General features: G+C 34.8%; 1 protein-coding gene across 2 annotated transcripts in view; it reads right to left on the bottom strand.

Moving 5' to 3' along the window:
* LOC136033812 (piezo-type mechanosensitive ion channel component-like) overlaps positions 1–26,441 on the bottom strand; it is a gene marked incomplete at its 3' end in the record, with an annotated part of 265,796 nt that overhangs the window by 67,394 nt on the left and 171,961 nt on the right. For both annotated transcript variants that reach the window (XM_065714725.1, XM_065714726.1), the window contains 5 exon segments: positions 2,914–2,996; positions 7,136–7,293; positions 14,972–15,200; positions 24,256–24,407; positions 25,575–25,967. In XM_065714725.1, coding sequence (XP_065570797.1) covers positions 2,914–2,996; positions 7,136–7,293; positions 14,972–15,200; positions 24,256–24,407; positions 25,575–25,967 — 1,015 coding nt within the window.

Genomic DNA, 26,441 nt, shown 5'->3' with positions numbered 1-26,441 from the left:
AATTGAAAATTTTTGTTTTAAAAAATCTGAAAGTAAAGACATAAAATTTTAACAACAGTAACTTCATCATAGATATGTTGAGTAACAACGCTACGGCTTTCTTATTTATTTATTTTTTTATGGTGAAGTAAAATAGATAATTTTTTTCGGCATGAAATCATAAAACAAAAAAAAAATTTAATCTGAAATTAGCAAATTTCCAGTAATTTCAAGTCATTGAAACTTGCAGCTTGTGAAATCACTTATTTTGTCTCTATTCTACTACAAAATAGAACAAATGCAAAACAAAATTGTCTCAACTCCTTTTCTAAACTTCTTACGATCATGCTACAATAGATTCCCGTAGAACAAAAGGCTATCTATTTGAAAACCTAGATTTAAGGTCCTGTATCTATTTAAGATTCGCCCACGTAAGGTGAATAAATCAATGCTAAAATGAACAAAATTAAAAAATAAAAATTACTCATTTAAGTTTAAGTTCATATTACTTTGGATTTTATTTATTCATTGACAGTAATTTCTGTTCATCACAAGTCGGAATTAATTTTTAGAAAAAGGAAGTTCCACTAAAAGAGTATTTAAAAAAAAAAAAAAATAAAGAACCACATGGATCCAAAGACGATTAGAATTGGAGTCAAATAATAGTGGAAGCTAAGATCGAAAATAAATTACTGTCAATAAATAAATGAAACCAAAAACAAGCGTCTAAATTATGCTTGCAAGCATTCAAAATAAATAACAATTATCAGTAAATTATTTAGGAGTTCCTGAAAATTGCTGATATGCCCTTTGACTGCCTGGACGCATATAGCTTGTTTTGGTTCATCTCAACCTACTCTGAAATTTTCTACTTTCTATCCTTAGCTATTCCGGAAAAGTTTCACATACGCCCTTTCGATATCCTGGAAGAACATAGTGTGTTTTGATTTTTCTCAGATCGCACCGAAAGTTTCAACTTAATACTATTAGCCGCTCATGAAATATTGCAGGTAAGCCATTCTAAAAATATGGATGAACATAGTGTCTTTTGATTTAGTTCAATATTTTTTTCAATGTGCCTGTAAAGTTTAAACTAAATTCTCTTAGCCTATTTCTTGTCGATGAACCTGTCGGATGCATACAGTATCTTTTGATTTTATTCAGCACCGTACTCACCATTAATGGAAATTTTCAAACTAATTCACTTAGAAGTTCAAGAGATATTTTAGACGTGCTGTTTTAGAAGTGCTATTGTGTTTATGTGTCTAGTGTCTTTGATTTAGTCGCAAGTCCTCTCAACGCGCGCGTTAAGTTTATAGTCCTCAGCAATTCCTGATATATCGCAGGCATTCACTTTTGACAACCTAGATGCTGAGAGCGTCTTTTGATTAGTTCAACAGCCCCCTCAATATGGCCGGAAATTTTAAAATTAATGACGCCAACCACTCCTGAGATACTACTGTTATGTTCTTGTGACAACTTGCATCCACATGTGTTTTGATTTAGCACAATCTTGAAAGTTTCATCTTTATACCTTTAGCCTTTTCAGATGCCATGAGCAATTTTAGTGGAAATCTAATTAATACATTGACGGTTTCGCTGAAATTCCTTAATTTTTCACATAAAGCCATAAAAATATAAGCTTCTTGAAAAATATATTAGACTTGTCCCTACCGTTAGGGTTGTGAGACCTAGCATGAAACGCACTTCTCTTTCCCGAATAGTAAAACTTGTAAATAACTGACAACTTAAATAAGTGACAGCCTTTCCCTTACAATTTCTGAGGGGGTCATGCCATCCCTTGAGGCATATGCACCTCAATGAAACTAGATTTTCCCAAAGATTTCTAACTAGCACCATTATTGATATAAATGGTTCCCATCAATTTCCTGAATCTATGTCCCTCTGCCGAATTTCAAGCCAAAAGATAAGGATACTTGTTAGTTGCCTGGAGAGGAATCACATAAGTGTTTTCAATCTGAATTACTGGAGGCTTAAAGTGGGCCTATACTGATCCAGCAGTCCCTCACCTCTCTCATCACAACTTTTTATTGGTAGGGGAAGTGGCACATACTTGCAACGAAAATCACAAAAAATTTCAATCCTACGAATGTAGAATTAAAGTGGGCCAGGTGTCCCCCTATTAACTTCTGACACACCTTCCACCCATAATTATTTATCAAAATATTTGGGATCAAACCAGAATCATACAAAGCTTGATAGTCTGTAAAAACGGAGGCAAGAAATGACTTAGCGACGCTTTAAACACTATTCCCTACTGGAAAGTTTTCAAAAGAGGAGTTGGTATGGTTATTCACCACTTGACTCAAAACCTTAGGGGCAAGTGCCTTGGGCTCCTAATACCTGGGAATGGGGATTTTCAAAGCAGGCATATTAATAATAAGACTTTTTAGATGTATTTGAAGGTAATGGAGCAAGTATTCAAAGACAGAGGGATACAACAAACGTATTTTCAAAGACGTTAACAACCTTTGAATATCAGCTAAATTTTTTGGAAAAGTGCCAAATTAACTTAATATTTGACAAGTAGGCTACAAAGTTTTTGGCATTCAAAGGCAACCTAACGAGAACAATTCCAAGAAATTTAGTATTAGGTTACATTATGATTTTATCGGAAAAGTGGAGGCGTAAAGTTTCACCTTGACACCTCAACCCTTCTCCCATCCTCATATCAGTTTATTTGAAGAAGGATAGGTATGTTGTACCCTATTTGAAACGGAGTCCTGAAGGTATTTTTGATATATACTATTGAAAAAAGGGGGTGACAAAAGTAGACCCATACACCCTCTAAAGCTATCAACCTCTACTCCTTACCTGTGGTAGAAAGGTTGACATGATGCACTCTTTTAAAACGAGTACCATGCAAAGATTTTTTTAATCAAAACACGCTATTCAGTGAAATTGAAAAATTACCTGTTCTGCAGAAGCTTCATAGCACTTTCGGGCTCCCATTGACTAGATAAATACTTAGCACCATAAGTGGATTCGAGACGTCCCTGAAAAGTAAGAAGATTAGTCCTTTTCTATATTTATATGAAGGGTCATGGAGAGTAAAGAATTTTGAGCATTAAAATACGCTGTTTTAGGTATGTGTCAACCCCACCCTAAGCAATGACACACTTCCCATCCTTCAGAAAAGCCGATATATAGCTATAGGTCCCTGGACGTAGTTTCAAGGAAAAAAAGTGAAACAAATTAGTTATTAAATCAAGCATTAAGATAATAATTGTTTATATTTCCCGTTTGTTTTACCTCGTATACGCAATATACTAAATGAGTTTTCGCCACTGTGCCATATTTCTTTCTCCGCAACTGGGAAGCTCAATATATTTTTAATGTTCTTAAGTTGTTTTTCTGTCTCAGAGTTGCCAATCGATCACAACTCCCGCCCTTTTTGGAGTAACATCGGAGTTTGGTGAAACAAATTTGCTGAAAACCCTTTCATGTGGCAAAATCTTTTTGATCACTGAAAAGGTTGCAATAACTATCGATTTCAGTTATAATTTGTCCGCTCTCGATCTTCTCGGATTCTTTGTTCAATACAATAACCCTTGGGGTTATTGTATTGTATACAAGCTTCTAAGATGTCTCTTCTGGCAAAAAAAAATCCCTTCTTTTGTAGATAAAGACCTTAAGACTTACAAAATAGGACTCTCCAATATGCTGAATCGGATGCTATTTTTATTAAGATCGTTTGGTTTTTTAAGGCTGTTTCTACCCTTTTCGGAAATAAGACCATTTTTCTTAGGTTCGTAACTTTTGATTAGTAACAATAAGCCAAATAAATTTTGTATTGTTTTTTAATCAGCATAAAGACGAAATTGTTTTGATACATTAACTCTTACCAAAATTCCTTAAATATAACTTTTGATTAATTTTGTACCAAGCCACTCCTTTCTTATAGTTTGAACTTTTTTATACCTTATGACGTTTATCTTAGGTCTGTCCTTGGGCTCATTTTTTTATATTTCTCCTTTTTATAAATAACTCGCCTGAAGTGTTTCGTCCTTGAAAAATCATTTGTTTGTAAAAAAAGGTTCGTGACAATAATTTTAGCTCCTCACCTAAATCCTACAGTTCATATTCATAACTGTATATTCTTGGTATAAGAATAATCTATTAACTCTTAATAAAAATTAACGACAACAAATCTATTTTTCACGAATATAGTCGGTCGTGTCAGGAAGGTTTTTCTTTTTATAATGGTGCTGAATTATAAGTAATGGTCAGTTAAAATACCTTTTATTTTAACCAAGAGTTTGTCAAGTTTTTGACAAACTCTTGGTTAAGAGTTTAAATATAAGTTTTCAATTAATCAAATATAAGTTTTGATTAATTTTGGACCAAGCCACTCCTTTCTTATAGTTTGAACTTTTTTATACCTTATGGAGTTTATCTTGGGTCTGTCCTTGGGCTTATTTTTTAATATTTCTCCTTTTTATAAATAACTCGCCTGAAGTGTTTCGTCCTTGAAAAATCATTTGTTTGTGAAAAATGTTTCGTGACAATAATTTTAGCTCCTCACTTAAATCCTACAGTTCATATTCATAACTGTATATTCTTGGTATAAGAATAATCTATTAACTCTTAATAAAAATTAACGACAACAAATCGATTTTTCACGAATATAGTCGGTCGTATCAGGAAGGTTTTTTTCTTTTTTTAATGGTGCTGAATTATAAGTAATGGTCAGTTAAAATACTTCTGTATTATTTTAACCGAGAGTTTGTCGAGTTTTTCCAAATATTTACTACTCTATTACGCCTTTGCCCCCCCCCCCAAAAAAAAAAAATTTCATTTACAACAATATAAAATACAGGATAGTATTCCATAAATATTAGAATTCTTTGTCTGAAAGTACTCAAAGATATAATCTCATATTTTGTTTTGTCTGAAAGTCCTCAAAAATACGGGGGATAGCAACACCCTTTTGAATACCTACCAAATAACACCTTTGCCACCCCCCTCCTAAAAAATATTAATTTACGACAATATACAATACAGGAAAATATCTCATAAATATTATAATTTTATTTTGTCTGAAAGTCCTCAAAGATATATTCAAAGATCTTTTCACGAAAATTTACTATGACTTCTTTAGTTTCTTCACCGAAGTTGCTTGAAGATCTTTTTGTAGGGTTTATTATAAAAATTTCAAAAACCTAAAAGTATAAAAATATTTTTTTTAAACAAAGTTTTTCAGAAAGCCGAAACTAAAAAACGAGCAAAATTATTCCTTCGCAATTTATGTATCATGCATCTGAAAAACAGGTTCAGATAAACTGAGTCGTTATATTTCCCTATCTATATATATAAAAATAAGTTGTCTGTCTGTGTGTGTGTGTGTGTGTCGAGTGACGTCATGTTTGTGTGTCGACTGACCATGTTTGTCGACTGACGTCATTATAAGGATTGAGCTGTATGCGTCATGAAGTTGTTTGGCGACTGACGTCATGTTTGTCAACTGATGAAATTAAATACCGGGACACAAATGACGACCGGGACACTCAAAGAGAAATTACAAACTGGGATACCGGGACACAAATGACGACCGGGACACAGGGAATATAAATGACGACCGGGACACAGGGACATATCATTAGAATAAGAAGGTATAGATCTGAATACGGAATGTTTTTCCCATGGACAATTATATGTTGCATGTTCAAGAGTCAGTAAACCTGACAATCTATTTATATGCACAGACAATGGGACAGCGAATAATGTTGTATATTCGCATGTTTTACGTAGTTAAAAACATATATATATATATATATATATATATATATATATATATATATATATATATATATATATATATATATATATATATATATATATATATATATATATATATATATATATATATATATATATATATATCTCTATTCACAGGTGGGACACAGGGACACAACTACAATGGCGCGTAACTAATATGGCGCGTAACGACCTACGCGCGCGGGGGGGCTTGGGGGGCGCGAAGCGCCCCACTAACTAGGTGTTGGGGTGGCGCGAAGCGCCACCCCAACAGCTAGTATTTGTTTAATTACATGTAATTAACTAACAATTAACTAACACAATATAAGAACGAAAAGAACATTAACAAAAAAGAAGAAAGGAAATTTATGAAAAGAGGAGAAGAAACTTATCTTGACTCAGAACCTACCCATTTTTTCATTTAACCTGATTATTCATTTCAAAATACAGAAGATTCATCAACAAGAGTCCGCTGCAACCCCTAAATCTTCCAACACAAATTGTTACACAACTTGTCAAGGAAAGCTATTCATTCCAATACATAGAAAAGCCATCAACAAGAGCCTGATGCAACCTCATATCTTCCTGCATAAATTGTTCCACAACTTGTCAACGAAACATTAGCTCAGCTTAGATCTCTTTTTTTATGTAACCGGATACCACTAAAGGGTGATCTTGGTGATGCAAATACACGGTATAGAACACACAAATTCCAAACAAAGTGGCTCTCTCAAACTTATAATCAGACGAGGAGGAGGACGAGAGAGGATGAGGGGAGGGAGACAGAAAAAGAGTGAAGGAACGGGGATAGGTGCACTTTAATCGCTTCTTACTCTTGAAATGGGCTTGTATAACCAAGAATTTCTGATCAAATAAGCCTTCTTCAAAGTTTCTACGATTACGTTTAGAATAGGACGGTGCCAGGTCAATAGAAAAAAAATGCATTGAAGTGATATTGCTGTTTGCTTTGGCAGGGGTATTTAGCTTTGATATATCAATGAAGTTTCTATTTTGTATGGACTATATACATTATTTTGAGCCTTCATTCTTAAGGCTAAAGTTATCATATGACCATGATAGCAAGTTTTAAATTTTGGATTTTTTTTTCATAGTTTTTCCGACATTTGAGCCATGCTGGCTGCCAAGGAGTACGAGGGATCTTGATGGAAAGAAACATTTTTCGATTGACTTCAAGTATAGAATGGGGAATCACAACCTTTAATTTGCGATCAAATGACCCCCTTCCCCTGGGTTTCTAATAGAAAGTGTCTACATTAAGAGGCTGAGAAAATAAATATATGAGACTTTAATCGCTCTTAGCTGTTTATGTAGCTGTTGAATAGACTAAGAAAAAATATAGTAGATGAAATCTACTAACCTTCAAAACGCGCTTTTCCTTCGACAACTGATTAATCACATATCTATGATCTTCGCAAAATTTGTTTATGAATTTAGCAGAAGAAACAAAGCAGGACAGAATAAAAGCCTTGCCAAAACGCAGGTACTGCCAAATAAGTTGCAAGGTTTTTCCAAAAACTAGAATAAAGAGGGAGCTTAATCAGTTCGAAACGTCTTGCTTGATTGAGTCCTTGACTCTATGTTCTTGCAAAAAATAAAAAATAAAATGAGGCGACAGGTAACATGCGTAGATTGTACCAGTGAACGATTATAACTACCTTTATGCTAATGCACTGTTTTTATGACGTCTATTTTTCACTTTTAACACTTATCACTTCTATGGTTATTGTTTACAACAGCTCAATAACGGTTTTCATAGTTGTTGTGTAGCGAGTTGCCCAGTAAAGATTGATCCCCCCCACTCATTCAACAGCTTGACAAAGGGAGTAAAACTTAGGCAACTAAGTTGCTGCAACAATTGAATTAGACTTTTGGCTGATCATAGATTATGTTGCTAGAATACTTAAATTCATCCAATTTTTTGGAAGCACCTGTCATGGTGCTTCGAATGGCTATAGGTAAGTCCCCTTTTCACAATCGTATACACTGGACTCCGTCCTAATAACTGGTGAGTAACTTTGATTCAGAAACGATAGTCTTATTAGATAAACAGCGTATATGACATTTTTTATGAATAAAATGTATGTTCAGAGGTGAATCCTCTATCGCACACCAGTATGACCTCTCAAAATGGTACGCTATATAAATGAATATCGAAATTGTTCTCAGCTTCGCTCGAGAGCATTTTGGCTTTTTTGGACAAAAATTACTATTTTTGTCTTTTTATATGTAGTATGTTTTGGGTTTTCATTCATTTTAAATTTCAACGTATATAAAGGACTTGTATATTTTACAATAGTGTGATTGTTCTTCCAAGGCTAACAATAGAGATAAGGCTCACACAATACACAATAAAAAATTACACAATAGTGTAAGGTTCATTAATACTTTCCCACAATCAATAGGACTCTCCAGGCAGCTGTTAATCACATTTTAAACTCTTAGAATAGAGGAATAAATTCAGTTTTTTAAAAACTGTAATGTAATGGTAGCTTTGTCTTGAAGTAAGAGATGTCAAAAATCTTTTCAGAGTCAGCAGAAACTCCACTCTGGAAATAAATAGTACTTGCTCGGGTTTTCAATAGTGTATTAGCAAGATTGACAATACGGTGTCACTTCCAGTCCAGCAAGTCTCCCTGTTCTCAGTTAAAACAGGTACTGTTTTTGCTATTTAAATGTCATAACCTTTGGTTTCTTGTGCTCAACACCGGCTTCCAGAAGTCTACTAGCCATCAGATTTACGATATTCGACTTAATGTCTCAGTTCGAAAGACATTTTGACTCATCATTTTTTATGGTGACGGTATAAAAAAATGACGCCAGCTAATGTAAAGTACTTTTGTGCAAAAGCTACATAAGAAGAAGCAACCTTTCCGTAAGTGAATAAAGTGCCCCCTCCTACCAAATGAAGTAGTTAACTATCATCCACGACATAGTGGCATGTTTGTGTTGGCATTAGTGGAGCCTCAGGTGTTTGCTACTTTCATATATCAGGTGCAAGTGCAACCATATCAGCCAGGCGCATGGATTCATGAGATTTGAATAGAAAAGGTGGCAATGTCAATAGCTCGTGTTTGAGCGTATCGGCCGTATTCGAGCCATCATTTGACATTACAGCTCAGAACCGTTGAAATAATGGTAAAGTGTATATCTGAATGACTTTATAGTTTACCACTGGGAAATATTTTTTAGTTAAGTTTACTGTACCATCATTTCTCTTAAATGAAAATGAGAAGACGTATTTACTCGCGATTGGAAGATATTAGATGTTGCGGTCTATATTTGTGCGGTTTTCAGGTAATGGTCACTAAGGTAATAGGTAATCGTCAAAGCGGTGGTCACTAAATTACGGTAGTGGTGACTGCACGATCAATATTAATTTGGTAAGAGAGGTTTTTTGTAAACAGGGAACTGTTAACAAAATCAGTTTCAGAATAAAAGAAAAGCATAATCAGTTCTAATTTTTTTTTTTCGTGAAAATGAAATTTTAGTGAAATACTGTTTAGATTAAAACCTACCACAAATGGCAATTTTACCCTTTCTGTACTCGTTTAGGGTAAAAGTGAGAAGTTCGATAAGTGATATTTTCATTCTGATGTTATTTTCAGTCTCGGGGTCGAAAATTGATACAAAACGACCTTTCAATCCAGAAAAAACCGTAGTAAAAAATTTGAGATTTTTCCCTCTTTTCCTTAAAAAAGCGGCATTTCTGCACGGGCAATTTGAAGTGATTCTGACAATGTTATTTAGCCAATTTTTCTGTAAATTTTAATGTTAATTTTTATGCGAATAATAAACAAATAAAGATTCTGGTTTCTCATCCCCCTCTGACCCTCGCTTAGGGTTAAAATGGGGCACTAAGTAATATAATTTTTGATTCTGATATCACTTTTGGTCTCCCCGGTCTTGAAAAATAGAAAATGACGTTTAAAACAAGAAAATATTACAGAAATTTAAATTCTTGATTCATGTCCCCCCTTCCTCTCTTTTCCTGAAAAAAAGAGTATCAAAACTACCAAAATTGAACTCCAACAGAATTAAATAGAAACTTTCAAAAAATGTTGAGAGGGATGCAGAAAGAAGTCAAAATACAATAATTAGAATAAACAAATTAGAATAAGATATTTTAATTCTTATGGTGAAGAGAAGAAAACTGGACAAATATTCAGTATATTAACCAATAGCCAAACCAAGTCAATAAAAAATGAACGGAGAGTTTATTTTAAAAAATACCCAAAAAAAGGTTTTTTCAAAGAAAAAGTAAAGAGTTATGACAGACTTCAGATCAGTAGAAATAAATTTATTGTAATTGAAACTCAAGACGACCAGAAATTACTATTAAAGAATAAATGAAACCCAGAACAAACACAAACTAAAATAAACGATCACAGGAAAAATAAACTTAGTACAAACTAATATAGACGAATAAATAATTCTTAAAATGAGTAAAATTTGAACTGAATATTCAAGTCAGATGAAGAACAAACAAAAGTTACTACGCAACAGGATTTTGGCTATTGACCCTTCCCCTTTCCCATAACCGTAAAATTTTAAATGCTATTGCGCCATGTCCGCTTTACTAGAAATAAATCAAATAGCAAATATTTTTGTTTTATATTTGAAACACCGAAAAATACAGTCATAGGGACAAAATCTTGTATTACTCAGGTCCAAGAAATCAATATCATTATATTTTAAATATTTAATTTAGTTTCATTGGTTGTTTTCAATCATCTGGATTATTACAGTAACTTAGCTTTATTTGGCGTTAATATTTTGAATACCAGAACACACTAATCAAGGTACGCATCAACTTTTGGAATTTTACTGTTAGAGGAGGGGTGAGGGGATAGAAACTTCAAAGAACTTTTTACTTTCTAAGATGGCTTAAGCACTTTTTGCAGACTTGAGAAGATGTGTTAGTGCCGGTCCTCCACTGGCTCTTGAATCATTTTTTTTCTTAAGGCCATTACAATTTCAATGATTTAAAGAATAAGAAAATTGAAACTTGGAATTTTACAACTTTAAAAACAGATATCAACATTTTCTGACGCTTCGAACTTAACTTATTAGGAATTTCAGAAACGCATCACAGGGGTAAGTACTTGTTTTTTCTTTACATAACGAAGATACAAGGTAAAATATTTTTCAAAATCAGAAGTTTTTTTTAACGAGAATACAAAAAAAGGATTTCTGAAAATCTGGGAGGGGGGAGTTCCCTATCAACATTTTTCTTGGTAATGAAATTGTGAGTGATTTGCGGCGTATACTACTTGCACCTCCATCCTACTCCCTAGCCGCCCTCGCTAATATAAACATACATTTTTGTTAGCTAGTCAACATTTTTTCGTCCAATGAACAAGAAATTCTAGCCTGAAACGGATGTTCTCTGGCACTTCCAGAAGACCACTAAAGACATTCGATAATGGCATTGGAACACGGTTGGGTAAAACGTATCAGACTTCGTTACATTAAAAATCTAAACTGCTTCAACATAAATTGGCATTTTCACCCTCTGGCTTACGACTTTTTCAGACACTTCCGAACAGTCTAATCATTGAAAAGCTAATACTGGCTGTTCTTAAGTTTTATTAGATAAAAAAAAACAAGTTTTTTTTAACTGAAAGTAAAGAGCGACATTAAAACTTAAAACGCACAGAAATTACTTTGTATATGAAAGAGGCTGCATCCTCATCAGCGCCCCGTTCTTTACGCTAAAGTTTGACTCTTTCTCTCAATTCTTCTTTTTAAAACAAAAACTTTAGCGTAAAGAGTGGGGCGTTGATGAGGAAGCAGCCTCTTTGATATACAAAGTAATTTCTGTGCGTTTTAAGTTTTAATGTCGCTCCTTACTTTCAGTTAAAAAAACTTGTTTTTTTTTTTATCTAATTTCTGAACGTTTTTGAATCAATGCATGTTTTAATTTTGGCTCTCCGCAGAGGAATAATCAAAACGAAATTTGCATATTATTTTTTTTTTTGGCTAAATGGCTTTCTCATAATTTTGATCGAATGATTTTGAGAAAAAAAGAGCGGGGGACGAAGCCTAGTTACCCTCCGATTTTTCGGTTAATTAAAAAGGCAACTAGAACTTTTAATTTTTTACGAATCTTTTTATTGGTAAAAGATTTACGTAACTTATAAATTAGCTTACGTAAAGAACTTTTGTATTCTCATGTTTTTATCATATATATGAGGGGATTCGCCCCTTCGTCAGTACCTCGCTCTTTACACTAAAGCTTAAATTTTATCCCAATTTATTAAGAATGACCCCTGAATCACAAAAGCCGTAGAATAAATAGTTGAAATTACTAAAAATACTCTAGCGTGAAGAGCGAGGTATTAGAAGGAGATGAGCCCCTCATATGGGTAATAATTTCTGTTTGTTTTAAGTTTTATTGCTGTTCCTTACTTCCGGCTTAAAAAGCTTTTTCACATTTATTTTTTAATTGTTTTTTTTTTTAAATAATGCTATCAAATCCTGCTCTCCCTTCATAGAAATCTCCTTCTCCCATGACAGATTCTCGATGGAAAGTTCCCCCAGCATATCCCCCTCTTCTCAACCCCTCCCACCAACCAAAAAAATCCTCCTGAAAACGCCTGTATACTTTCCAATAACCATTACTATATGTAAGCACTGGTCAAAGTTTGTAACTTGTTGCCCCTCCCAAGGGGACTGTGGGGGAGTAAGTCGTCCACAAAGACATAGTTATAAGGTTTTTCGACTACTCTGAATAAAATTGCTATCTCGGAATTTTGATCCGTTGACTTTGGGAAAATAATTAGCGTGGGAGGGGGCCTAGGTGCCCTCCAATTTTTTTGTTCACTTAAAAAGGGCACTAGAACTTTTCATTTCCGTTAGAATGAGCCCTCTTGCAACATTCTAGGACAACTAGGTCGATACGATCACCCCTGGGAAAAAAAACAAAAAAACAAAAAAACACGCATCCGTGATCTGCCTTCTGGCAAAAAATGCAAAATTCCACATTTTTATAGATAGGAGCTCGAAACTTCTACAGAAGGGTTCTCTGATACGCTGCATCTGATGGTGTGATTTTCCTTAAGATTCTATAGCTTTTAGGGGGTGTTTCCCCCTATTTTCCAAAATAACACAAATTTTCTCAGGCTCGTAACTTTTGATGGGTAAGACTAAACTTGATGAAACTTATATATTTAAAACCAGCATTAAAATGCGATTCTTATCATGTAGCTATTGGTATCAAAATTCCATTTTTTAGAGTTTTGGTTACTATTGAGCCGGGTCGCTCCTTACTACAGTTCGTTACCACGAACTGTTTGATTTGCTTTTACCACACTTCTTTCAAATTAAAGTAAAATATTTTAAATGAAATATAATGCATGAAAAAAAAATATATGAAATTTCGTGATACATTTATTCAGGCAGGAAGGATGTGGTGCACAAACAGGAAGTAGGGTTCATGATGAATGAAGAAGCTGCTAAGCGTTGTTTAGGTTGTGAAGGTATTGCTAACAGAATGTTATTTGCTCATTTTATTAATTATTAATTAAATGGAAAAGTTTAAAAAAAGAATATTTTTCGAAGAGAAGTAAAGAGCAAAATTTAAGTTAACATCGAAAATAGATTCCTATAGTAATTCAAATGAAAAAATACCAAAAATTATTATCAAATAATAAGTGAAAGAATTAAATAAATATGCAAAGGAAAAGATAATAGGTACTAATATGGATGAATAAATAAATCTTAAAACAAATAAAAATAAACTGAATAATCTAGTCAAACACGAAAGAAAAAAAATTACTAAGAAATGGAGTTTGGCTTCCACTCCACCCCCTTTTCCCTCCCTTAACCGTAAAATTCTAAATGTTATTGCATTATCTCCGCTTTACTGAAATAAATCAAATTACAAATATTTTTCTTTTATATTTGAAATATTGAAAAATAAAAATTATAGTGACACATTCTTGTGTTGCTAAGTTTCAAGAAATCAATTTCATTATATTTTGAATATTCACTTTAGTTTCGTTAGTTCTTTTCAATCATCTGGATTATTATAGTGACTTAGTTTTATCTGCCGTTAATGTTTTGAAAACCTGGCACACTATTCAAAATACACATTAGGTTTAAGAATTTTACAGTTAGAGGAGGGGGAAGGGGGCAGAGGCAAAACTCCTGTTCTTGCTAATTTGGTTTGTTTTGAGTTTGACTAAAGTGTTCAGTTGATTTTTGCCCGTTTTAACATTTGTTTATTCACCTATATTAGTACCTTTTATCTGCACATTTATTATATAATATCTGCAATAAGAAATGCAAGGATTCCTGAGCCAGTAGAGGACAGGGACTAACACAGCTTCTCAAGTCTACAAAAAATGCTTAAGCTAACCTAAAAATGGGCAGCAAAAACGCACTAGAACCTCCAGTGGAAATATATATTTTGTGCATTCTTGGGCCCATCTTGGTCACACGATGGTTCCACACATGGCGATAGTTTTCAATAGCAGAGAGTTGAAATTCTGCACGAACAATCTCAAACATATTACCTCTGACTCATTACATATTCATACCTACAAATATTATTCTAGTACGATTAGGCGGTCCATAATAGATAACTAAGCTATGTAAAGGTCTTTCAAACCCAAATATCTCACAAAACAGACCAAAACAGCCCAGATGAGGGATCCATCAATCAGAACCCAGTGCGAATGCTGAATCGTTTACTAGGTTATAACGTTGTTGAGCAGCACCATTTGTCAAGATCACCCTGCTGCACTGTTTGTATGTACAATTTTCGTTAGGAAAACTTGTGAAAGGTCCACCTTCAGAAGGACCAAACAACAGGTTTTCCCTGTCCGGGATAGGGACAGAGAAAGGAGGTTATGGTGGAGCGGAGACCACAAACCATCTCATAGCACAGGAACAGTTCCAACCTTTAATAACAAGCTTATCCTCGTCAGAGCATTCGTCAGAGTTGGCTTTTTTAAACACTGTTTACACTCAGTGACGCCAAATATTGATACTTAATTCCGCAATTCACAGTTTATTCATCACCTATTTGTGAGTTTAGCTCAGGCCTTTGTCTAAGACATCGTACTAGGAAATTGAGAAACTAAATTGCAAGGAAAACGAATGCTAATTGACAACAACGTCATTGACTAGCTAATTAAAAGCATAGCTACAGATATTTTTTGTTGTGATTATCTTACAGAAGAAAATATACCTTCTTCAAGTTTGCCCCGAAACGGCTCTTCATCTTGGTCTTGCTCACGGCTATGTGATTTTTCTTGTGTTATTGCAGGGGAATACTGGGGTCCTTGAGTACTCCAACTCACCCTTCTGGAATCTGGCGGTTTTAACCCAGGAACCTCCAAGGTACTGACCCGTGGCTCCACGTCCAAAGCTAGCGAAGCAGCACCATCTATTCCATGAACATACAGGTTACTCATCAGCTACAATGTAAAAATTAATTACTTCCTAGCTTCGTTCTATGCCTAGAGGTTCTTGAGAGTGATATTAAACCAAAATATCATATACTAGCTGTTGGGGTGGCGCTTCGCGCCACCCCAACACCTAGTTGGTGGGGCGCTTCGCGCCCCCCCAAGCCCCCCCGCGCGCGTAAGTCGTTACGCGCCATATTAGTTATGCGCCATTGTAGTTGTGTCCCTGTGTCCCACCTGTGAATATAGATAGATTTATATATGTGTTTCAAACTACGTAAAAATTGCGAATAAACAACATTCTTGGCTTTCCCATTGTCTGTGCATATACAAAGCCGTATGTGCTAATAATGACGTCATATGCAAACGCTCTTTTTACAAACAAACAAACATGCATCCAAACAACTCGTTTTTATATAGATAGATAGATAGATAGATACAATACAAATTAACTGCGTAAAACTTGCGAATATACAACATTCTTTGCTGTCCAATTGTCGCTGCATATAAATACATTGTCAGGTTTACCGACCCTCGAACATGCAACGTACAATTGTCCATGAGAAAAACAATCAGTATTAAGATCTATACCACATTTTTCTAATGATTGACCTTGAGCTTTGTTAATGGTGATTGCAAATACTAATCGTATTTAATACTAAACAAATACTTGTAGCACGTGTGGTGGAAACCCTGAAGGATCTATGGAATTTAAAAATTCAGATGGATAATTAACCGCTTCATTTGGTTCCAAAACTGTGTCGACTGACTTGTAAAGGACTGCCTGGTCTCGAATCTTGGTCAAAACAATATTGTTGATTTCGTGGACGTCTATATTTTTGGGTGCGAGAATCGCTCTTTCACTTAGCCATTTATTATTTTTATAAATTTTTAGAATATTCGGAAATACTTTTTCAATCAATTCATTTTTGGACGTCACTAAATTACAGAAATCAGCAGGTAGTTGTATACGTCCTGAAATTGAGTCTACTGTTTCACCAGAGTCATCGTTTTGCAATCGGACACGCATATTTGTAGTTAATTTTAATATTTTTACGTGTGCCCATAAATTAGAATTTTTTAAGCAAGCATTCATTTTGTCTGCAGGAGTTAAACTACGTAAAAATTCCGAATTAACAACATTCTTGGCTTTCCCATTGTCTCTGCATATACAAAGCCGTATGTACTAATAATGACATCATATGCAAACGCTCTTTTTACAAACAAACAAACATGCATACACAAAACTCGTTTTTATATAGATAGATAGATAGATAGATACAATACAAATTAACTGCGTAAAACTTGCGAATATACAACATTCTTCGCTGTCCAATTGTCGCTGCACATAAATAGATTGTCAGATTTACCGACCCTCGAACATGCAACGTACAATTGTCCATGGGAAAAACAATCAGTATTAAGATCTATACACATTTTTCTAATGATTGACCTTGAGCTTTGTTAATGGTGATTGCAAATGCTAATCGAATTGGGAATTGCAATCTTTTAAATTGAAAAGGCAGATCCGTTGGAATCATGGGAATGCGAGGAATAAGAACAGCCTCACCCTCAAAAGGCCCTGTCAAGATTGTGGCCTCTATTAGGTTTTCCATTGTTTTTTTTACGGCAAGTCGAGTGCCATTGCAAAGCTTTGGTGGGTTTATATTTCTTAAAAGTATTATTGGTACGCCTATTTTTAGTTGTAGCACGTGTGGTGGAAACCCTGAAAGATCTATGGAATTTAAAAATTCAGATGGATAATTAACCGCTTCATTTGTTCCAAAACTGTGTCGACTGACTTGTAAAGGACTGCCTGGTCTCGAATCTTGGTCAAAACAATATTGTTGATTTCGTGGACGTCTATATTTTTGGGTGCGAGAATCGCTCTTTCACTTAGACATTTATTATTTTTATAATTTTTTAGAATATTCGGAAATACTTTTTCAATCAATTTATTTTTGGACGTCACTAAATTACAGAAATCAGTAAGTAGTTGTATACGTCCTGAAATTGAGTCTACTGGGAGCTTTCTGTTTCCAATTGTCAGCAATTGATCTGAAAATGTTTGACCAGAGTTAATTTTAATATTTTTACGTGTGCCCATAAATTAGAATTTTTCAGGCAAGCATTCATTCGTCTTCAATGGCTCTGGTGGTGCAGCCAATAGAGGAAGTTTAACTTTTCCTGAGGCGCAACACATTCCCATTGTTTCACCATTGAATTTCAAGGCCTTGCAATAGGGACAAATTTTAGACATTGTCCCGATTTGAACACATCTACTCAAGCTATAACCATCGACTGGGTTGTACCTGAATGCCAGGCGATAACTTTCAGGTTGCTCTGATTCCTCGGCACGCTTTCTTTTCTTACTTTCTCTATCAGCAGCAAGCCTGATTTCTTGCTGTTCTTGTGATTCCTCGGCACGCTTTCTTTTCTTACTTTCTCTATCAGCAGCAAGCCTGATTTCTTGCTGTTCTTGTAATTCCTCGGCACGCCTTCTTTTTTCACTTTCTCTTTTAGCAGCAAGTCTGCTTCCGCGTTGCTCTGGTAGTTCCTCGGCACGCTTTCTGTTCTTTTTTTCTCTATCAGCCTCATGCCTGTTTCCTTGCTGTTCTTTTGATTCCTCGGCACGCTTTCTGTTCTTTCTTTCTCTATCAGCCTCAAGCCTGTTTCCTTGCTGTTCTTTTGATTCCTCGGCACGCTTTCTGTTCTTTCTTTCTCTATCAGCCTCAAGCCTGTTTCCTTGCTGTTCTTTTGATTCCTCGGCACGCTTTCTTTTCTGACTTTCTCTATCAGCAGCAAGTTTTTTGGCATAGACTCTTTGAGCATCTTCATCGGCTTTTGCCATGGTAAGTTCATCAGTCATTGTAAACTTAAACATTAATAGATTTCTACGTGAACATATGTCTTAAATATCTTGAATGACGTCACCGTCAAAGCAAAAATGACGACAACTAATTTCATGACGTCAGTCAACACAGAAACATGACGTCACCTGATCCACAGACAGACACACAGACAGACAACTTATTTTTATATATATACTAGTTGGTGGGGCGCTTCGCCCCAAGCCCCCCCCGCGCGCGTAAGTCGTTACGCGCCATATTAGTTACGCGCCATTGTAGTTGTGTCCCTGTGTCCCACCTGTGAATACAGATAGATTTATATATGTGTTTCAAACTACGTAAAAATTGCAAATATACAACATTCTTGGCTTTCCCATTGTCTGTCCATATACAAAGCCGTATGTGCTAATAATGACGTCATATGCAAACGCTCTTTTTACAAACAAACAAACATGCATACACACAACTCGTTTTTATATAGAAAGATAGATAGATAGATACAATACAAATTAACTACGTAAAACTTGTGAATATACAACAGTCTTCGCTGTCCCATTGTCTGTGCGTATAAATAGATTGTCAGGTTTACCGACCCTCAAAGATGCAACATACAATTGTACATTGGTAAAGCAATCTGTATTAAGATCTATACCGCATTTTTTTAGTGATTGCCCTTGAGCTTTGTTGAAGGTGGTTGCAAATGCTAATCGAATTGGGAATTGCAATCTTTTAAATTGAAAAGGCAGATCCGTTGGAATCATGGGAATGCCAGGAATAAGAACAGCCTCACCCTTAAAAGTCCCTGTCAAGATTGTGGCCTCTATTAGGTTTTCCATTGTTTTTTTTTTACGGCAAGTCGAGTGCCATTGCAAAGCTTTGGTGGGTTTATATTTCTTAAAAGTATTATTGGTACGCCTATTTTTAGTTGTAGCACGTGTAGTGGAAACCCTGAAAGATCTATGGAATTTAAAAATTCAGATGGATAATTAACCGCTTCATTTGGTTCCAAAATACAAATTAACTGCGTAAAACTTGCGAATATACAACATTCTTCGCTGTCCAATTGTCGCTGCATATAAATAGATTGTCAGATTTACCGACCCTCGAGCAAGCAACGTACAATTGTCCATGGGAAAAACAATTAGTATTAAGATCTATACCACATTTTTATAATGATTGACCTTGAGCTTTGTTAATGGTGATTGCAAATGCTAATCGAATTGGGAATTGCAATCTTTTAAATTGAAAAGGCAGATCCGTTGGAATCATGGGAATGCCAGGAATAAGAACAGCCTCACCCTTAAAAGTCCCTGTCAAGATTGTGGCCTCTATTAGGTTTTCCATTGTTTTTTTTTTACGGCAAGTCGAGTGCCATTGCAAAGCTTTGGTGGGTTTATATTTCTTAAAAGTATTATTGGTACGCCTATTTTTAGTTGTAGCACGTGTAGTGGAAACCCTGAAAGATCTATGGAATTTAAAAATTCAGATGGATAATTAACCGCTTCATTTGGTTCCAAAACTGTGTCGACTGACTTGTAAAGGACTGCTTGGTCTCGAATCTTGGTCAAAACAATATTGTTGATTTCGTGGACGTCTATATTTTTGGGTGCGAGAATCGCTCTTTCACTTAGCCATTTATTATTTTTATAATTTTTTAGAATATTCGGAAATACTTTTTCAATCAATTCATTTTTGGACGTCACTAAATTACAGAAATCAGCAGGTAGTTGTATACGTCCTGAAATTGAGTCTACTGGGAGCTTTCCGTTTCCCATTGCCAGCAATTGATCTGAAAATGTTTGACCAGAGTCATCGTTTTGCAATCGGACACGCATATTTGTAGTTAATTTTAATGTTTTTACGTGTGCCCATAAATTAGTATTTTTCAGGCAAGCATTCATTTCGTCTGCAGGAGTTGATCTAGGTATTATAGGTAATGTTTGCCTGAAATCTCCCGCAAGCAATATTAATGTGCTGCCAAAGGGTTTCGACTTCCCTCGCAAATCTTTCAAGCATTGATCCAGAGCCTCGAGCGATTTTTTGTGTGCCATTGTGCACTCATCCCAAATAATAAGTTTGCATTGCTGCAATACTTTACCCATCCCAGATGATTTGGAAAAATTGCACGTGGGAGTTTCTGTAGAATGCAAGTTCAGAGGCAATTTCAAAGCGGAATGAGCAGTTTTTTTACCAGGCAGCAATGTTGCGGCTATTCCGGACGACGCAATTGCCAACGCTATATCATTTTTTGATAGAATTGATGCCAGAATCAGTTTTACCACAAACGTTTTACCAGTACCTCCTGGCGCATCCAAAAAGAAAATTTCTCCAACGTTGTTATCGACACAATGCATTATTGTATCATAAATGTCTTTTTGTTCCGACGTTAACTTGGAAATATTATTTTGTACATACGACAATAGATCACTCGTACTGTAACTTTGTTCACGATCCAATTCTACACATGTCGAAACAGCAGCGATACGGTTAGGTGAAGGCATTCCCAAATCCTGAAGAGGTTTGTTTGCCATACGTACGCACAAATCTTCTATAACAACTAAAGTGTAGTTATAAATTTCTGATGTAAAATCAAAAGTCATATCTGACGTCTCTAACTGTTTTCGATGGAGTATATCTTCGGACATTTTTGACTTATATTTTTCCCATAACTCTGTAGGAGCTGATGGAGAGCAAGTTGTTAAAATGATGCCAAACAATGCACGAATTTGACTTGGGGTTGACGTTTCGCACGCGTCATTGATGCAGTTATCCCAGTGTTGGTCATTCTCCAATAAATTCAGAGCTTGGCATGTACTACGGTAAGTGTCATGTATAGTACCATTTACAGTCCTCAAATACTCAAAGGATGTCGGACCGGGTACATTCACCAAAAGCAGGCGTAGAAAGAAGCATTCATGTTGATTGGGGTGAACGGTGTAGAGTCTTCCTATCGTGGTATCTTTGAAGATGGTAGGTTGGCCGTCGACTGACTTACCCTGTTTTCGACGTTCAAATACTTTATTTTTAGTATTCCACGTGTAATACGAAGGCACTTCAGTATACAGCATTTTTTTTGCAAAAGAATCATTTTTGCAAAGCGAAAAAAAAGCTGTTAATGTTGTATCCAGTGGATTCAGGACTCTTTGTTGCACGTTGGTTTCCGTGAAATAAACACGTTGACCATTCTGTAAATGTACCGCTAAGTGAACAACAGCTGGACTACGTTCATGTATCGGAAATGAAAGAATTCGCCAAACAGCTTCATTACTGCTTATGTATCTTCCAGCCTGATATTGTACGATTTCATCGAAATCTTTGATTTCGGGCTGCAAGCCAAAAACTGCCATGTCACTGCCTTTGTTGACGTATTTACATATGTATTTGATTGCCTTTACGGAGTTACAGTATTCAACGTTTATGTGTGCATTAAATGTTTTTGATAATAATGGGGAATATGGAACAACCCACTGGTTATCTACTTCGATGGTGGTACCGTTACGCTTCTTTATTATTGCTGTTTTACCGCCATCTTCAGTAGATCTTCTTCTATATTGTGGGTAACCATCATTGCCAGTAATTGTGTTTGACCTCACATCATCAATTTCGTTCGAAGTAATTTTTTTATGTAGCCAGATTATAATATGTGCGTGTCATTGTAAACTTAAACATTAATAGATTTCTACGTGAACATATGTCTTAAATATCTTGAATGACGTTACCGTCAAAGCAAAAATGACGACAACTAATTTCATGACGTCAGTCAACACAGAAACATGACGTCACCTGATCCACAGACAGACACACAGACAGACAACTTATTTTTATATATATAGATAGATATGTAGAAATTTCTTAGAAAAAACTCTAAATTGTTGCTTTTTGAATCAAGGTCTTACCAAACTCATCCATAGCCTAAGCTCTTCGAGGCATATTTTATGTAGAACTTACAAATATTTTTCAAATTTTCAATTTTGTTTTTAAATTCAATTTTTTTTTGCATTTTCTACTTTGTGCTATTTCCTATCAATTGCTATAGATACAGACCAAGGGCTCCCCTTTTTAGGGCGTTTCACGTGCATAAAAGATAGAAAAAGAGCAGTATTTTCGTTTTTAGTCGAGAACGTCTAAAGCTAGGGCAAAAACAACTAAGGAAGAAACATGGCACATTCTGTTTATATATATAGATTCCACTTGGTTACAACGAAATCAAGCTTTGGTTCCCCTTAAGACGATTTTTGGGGCTAGCAAATCTGTTTATGAATTATGTTTTTGGTTTAACTGCTATGATTGGTAGTCTAAAATCAAGGCACAAATTAAAAGGTTTGATTCCTAGTACTAACACCAACAATAAAATCTCATCACAGCACAAAGAAATCCGATGCTTTAATATTTGTGGACCTGCGTTATTACCCCTTTCTATCCCTTTCAAGGAAGCTCTTTGTCTTTTTTAGCTCAAAATAAATGGTATGCCTGTAAAACATGATAAAGATTATTGCTTGATACATCAATTTTTTTAAACTTTTCATGAAAGGTGCTCCTGATAAATGTAGAAGGATCTAGCCCTAGTGTTTCTCCAATTAGAGAAATAGAATAAGACCCAGTTTTTCATATGGAAACTGAGGTTGATATAGTCCACCCATTTTTGCATAATCGGTTATTTTTAGCCCAAACTATTTGGTTTGAAATATCGAAGTATTGTAATAAAAGGTTGAACTCAAGTGCGAAGGGCTTTTGGGGAGGGGGGTCACAACCTTACAAAAAAGAAAAAATGTATCTTATTTAGTGAAGTAAATACACCTTGATTAGTCACTTTTAATGATGAAATGGTATGCAAAACTTACACTTGAGGTTAACGAGTAGGGCTGAGTAGGACATTGGTTTCCCTTAGGTTTAGAATAACATTGATTTCTCTACATAAAATGAATAAAAATTTAGTAAAAAAATATAATTTTTCAAATATAAGCCGAGGATGTCATTGAAATTTAAAACAAAGTGAAAATACCATGTGTATTAAGGCGGAACAGCTATTTTTAACAAGCCCCTTCTCCTTTCCCCCCCCCCCCATCTCCTTAATCTTCTTTGTTTGGTTTGAGAACGAATTAACTAATACAGAAATAATAGTATAAAACGTGCAGTTTAGTTTCTATTGCAAAGATCTGTTTACTTACCGTTTTTTAGTGATAATAAATAAATAAAATAAATGGAATTTGTGCTTCGACATTGGTATTTTCTTTCAAAATGAATTTCAGCATAAATGTTTCAAATGTCGATCGATAGGTATAATAATCACAATTACTCACCAAGGAGTTATACATATGTTGCACTAGAAAATGCTTCCAAAAAAGTACTGTTCAGAATTTAGTATTAAGAGTAGGTAAGCTAGGGGAGTGGTTTCCCCGCATATATACGGATAGTTACTGAACGTTTTGATATTTTATATGGGCCAATTAAAAGAAAATCAGAAAATTCATTGTTTCACATACTAACAGCAGGACAGTTTCAAGACTTCTGTTTGGGAGAAAGGGACTGGGTTAGTCCATTTCCAAAAGAATTTTTTTAGGAGGAGCAGGTTAGGTGATTTTCACCTGTTTTTTACTACACATTCAAGATTCAGAGAAACATTTTAGGAATAAGCATTCAAACCTTAAGTGGTTAAGTGGTAGGATCTTTCCATGGAGGAATTTTTCATGAGGGAAGAGAATTTTCATGAAGGGGTCGTAGGATTTTCTAGCATCATTTACAAAAAGACAATGAGAAAATTATTTTTTTCAACTGGAAGTAATGATCAACATTAAAACTAAAAACGAACATAAAATATTACTTATATAAGGGGGTTCATCTCTTCCACAATACCTTGCTCTTTACGCTAAAGTATTTGTAGTAAATCTAAGTAGTTATTCTACGGCCTTTGTGATTCAAGGGTCATTCTGAAAGATTTGGGAGAAAATTCAAGCTTTAGTGTAAAGAATGAGGTATTGACGAGAGGGCAAACCCCCTCAAATACGTAATAAAATATACAATTATATAAGTTCGTTGCATAAGCTAATTCGTAAGGTACGTATGTTTATTATAAATACCTCTTTTATATAAATGTACCCTCTTTATAAATATGCGTTTCGTTAACAGTGGTAGTGGTTAAAATAGAATTACCACCTTATATAGCTGGTAGTTGCTAATAGTGTAGCAACTGAAAGTAAGAATGAACACAAAAATATTACCTCACTGACGCTCATGCCCTCTGGTCGTGGTTCTGATTCTCTATGATCCTTAAGAGGATCATAGATCCCCGTCATGGTATGATGAAGATTCAGCCCTCCGTATGTATCTGGTCCTGTATCTGATACATGTCTATAGTCTCCTGCTCTTACGGCTAAAATAATATTTCAAAGAACATTACTAAGTTGTTTTTGCCAAACAATGGATAATAGCTTTGGGAATGAAAATACACTTTAAAAGTTCTGTAAGATGATTTTCTGGACGTAAGTTTGTCAATAAGCAAAAGGCCAGTAATATATATATATATATATATATATATATATATATATATAGCAAATTAGGATAGAAAATTTAGGAATGAAGTAATATTTACAAGAGAAGAAGTGACTGAAGGTTAATGGTCTTCTTAGGTACATGTGGAATCGCAATGTTTAAATATTAAAATTAGATAAATCTGTTGTCCCCTCAGGAGTATAAAGTCTATATCGGATATTAACATATTTTGATATTTGTCTCCACTAGAAATTTTAACCTAGGTTTCTAAATTATGAAAATTTAGGATTGCAGGGGCACTCAGGAAGCTCGTGTACTCTGGTTGAAAAATGATATAAGCCATGCATTTTAAAGCATAAGGTGATGATTGTTTGAGAAAATAGAGATATCAATATTTGCAAAAATTCATTATGCAACATGTCCACAGCATGCAAGAAGCGGCAGGTCAAGGAACTTGTAAGATTACAATCATTGTCATTTGTGGCATTAATAAAATTATATTGATGTTATACTAAAAAGTAAAGTAAAACTATAAAGCTGAAGAAACTAGTGCAGAAAAGGCTAAAATTTCAGTATTTTTAGCTTGTCACTGTCGATAAAAAGTAAACAATAAAGAAAAGAGTATCTCTAAAGAAGTTTATTCTTCTGTCCGAAAGGTATATATATTAAAAGGCATAAAATTACCAAAAAAATTCTTTTGAAACATAAGCATTGAAAAAATACATTGCCATAGCAGACATATATAGCACTAATTCAAGAAATGTGTTGGCTTTAAAGTTGATGATTTAAAGTGCTTTATACTGCACTATAACATTTGTTGCCGTGTTGTTTTGCTCGGTAATCGCTTGCCGCTCAGCTTCGAAATTCTATCTATGATATTAATAAAGTAAAATAAAAGTAGAAGACGACAGAGTTCAAATTCTAAGCAATAAGTAGTAGAAAATAAATATAGATAGTTCTTCAAACTCATAAAGGATTTATCAGTAGGAGGCAACCATCCTGTTCTTTGACCAGGTGGTAAAAAAAAAATAAAAAAAATAATAGTTACAATCATGATGTGACGATACATCAATGGAGTATGCAGATGAAGCCCTTCTAAGCCTCTTTCTTAATCCAAAACGCTGATAGCCCGACACAGGGAGAGGTAAGGAGTCTCTTTTAACATCATCTCTAAAAGCGGGTGGAGAAAAAACAGGGAAACTTGTTGGACTCGGGGACCGAAACTGATCTTCACTTCCTTGCTGTTGTATTTCTGGAGCTTCTATAGATGCTTCATTATACGCATCTAAGGACATTGTCTGTGCTACTGATTCATTTGGGGTTGCGATTCTTTGGTTGTCATTTCCAAAAGGCGAATTCTCGTTATATAATCCAGAGATTTGTTCATCATTTAGGGACATGCGGGAAGGGACAGTGGAGGCACCATCATCATTTTCTTCTCCTAAAGATTTCAAATAAAAAAAAATAATAAGAAATCACTCATATGTCGAAACCACTGTTAAGTAAGATAAAATTATAGCCTAGGTTTTGTTTTACTTAGCAGTAGGTAGCATTTACTTAATCCCTAATTATGTACAATTTGTTCTAGCTGAAAACATTTTTCGAAGTGACATTGCTATTTTTTAATTTGAGAATCCTGATATTGTCTGACCAAAAACTGCATGGTTTTCTCTGATTGAAATTTTACGAGGTCCTTAAAAAAATGTCAATTTGTTTTTCCAAGCCGGTTGACAATATTGTGTTTATTTCATTGTCATTATTATACGATTTTTAAAACTGAACATGTATCTTTATTTATTACTGTCTTAAACAATATGTTTTAATTGACTCTATAAGCTACAGCGCTGGTTTTAAATATTTTGAAAGTATCATAACAAGTAGTGACCAAACATTTATTAATCGTTAAAAAGTGGCG

This window comes from Artemia franciscana, chromosome 12, assembly GCF_032884065.1.
Source record: "Artemia franciscana chromosome 12, ASM3288406v1, whole genome shotgun sequence".
NCBI classification, from domain to species: Eukaryota; Metazoa; Arthropoda; class Branchiopoda; order Anostraca; family Artemiidae; genus Artemia; species Artemia franciscana.
This window is presented reverse-complemented; position numbering and strand designations above follow the sequence as displayed.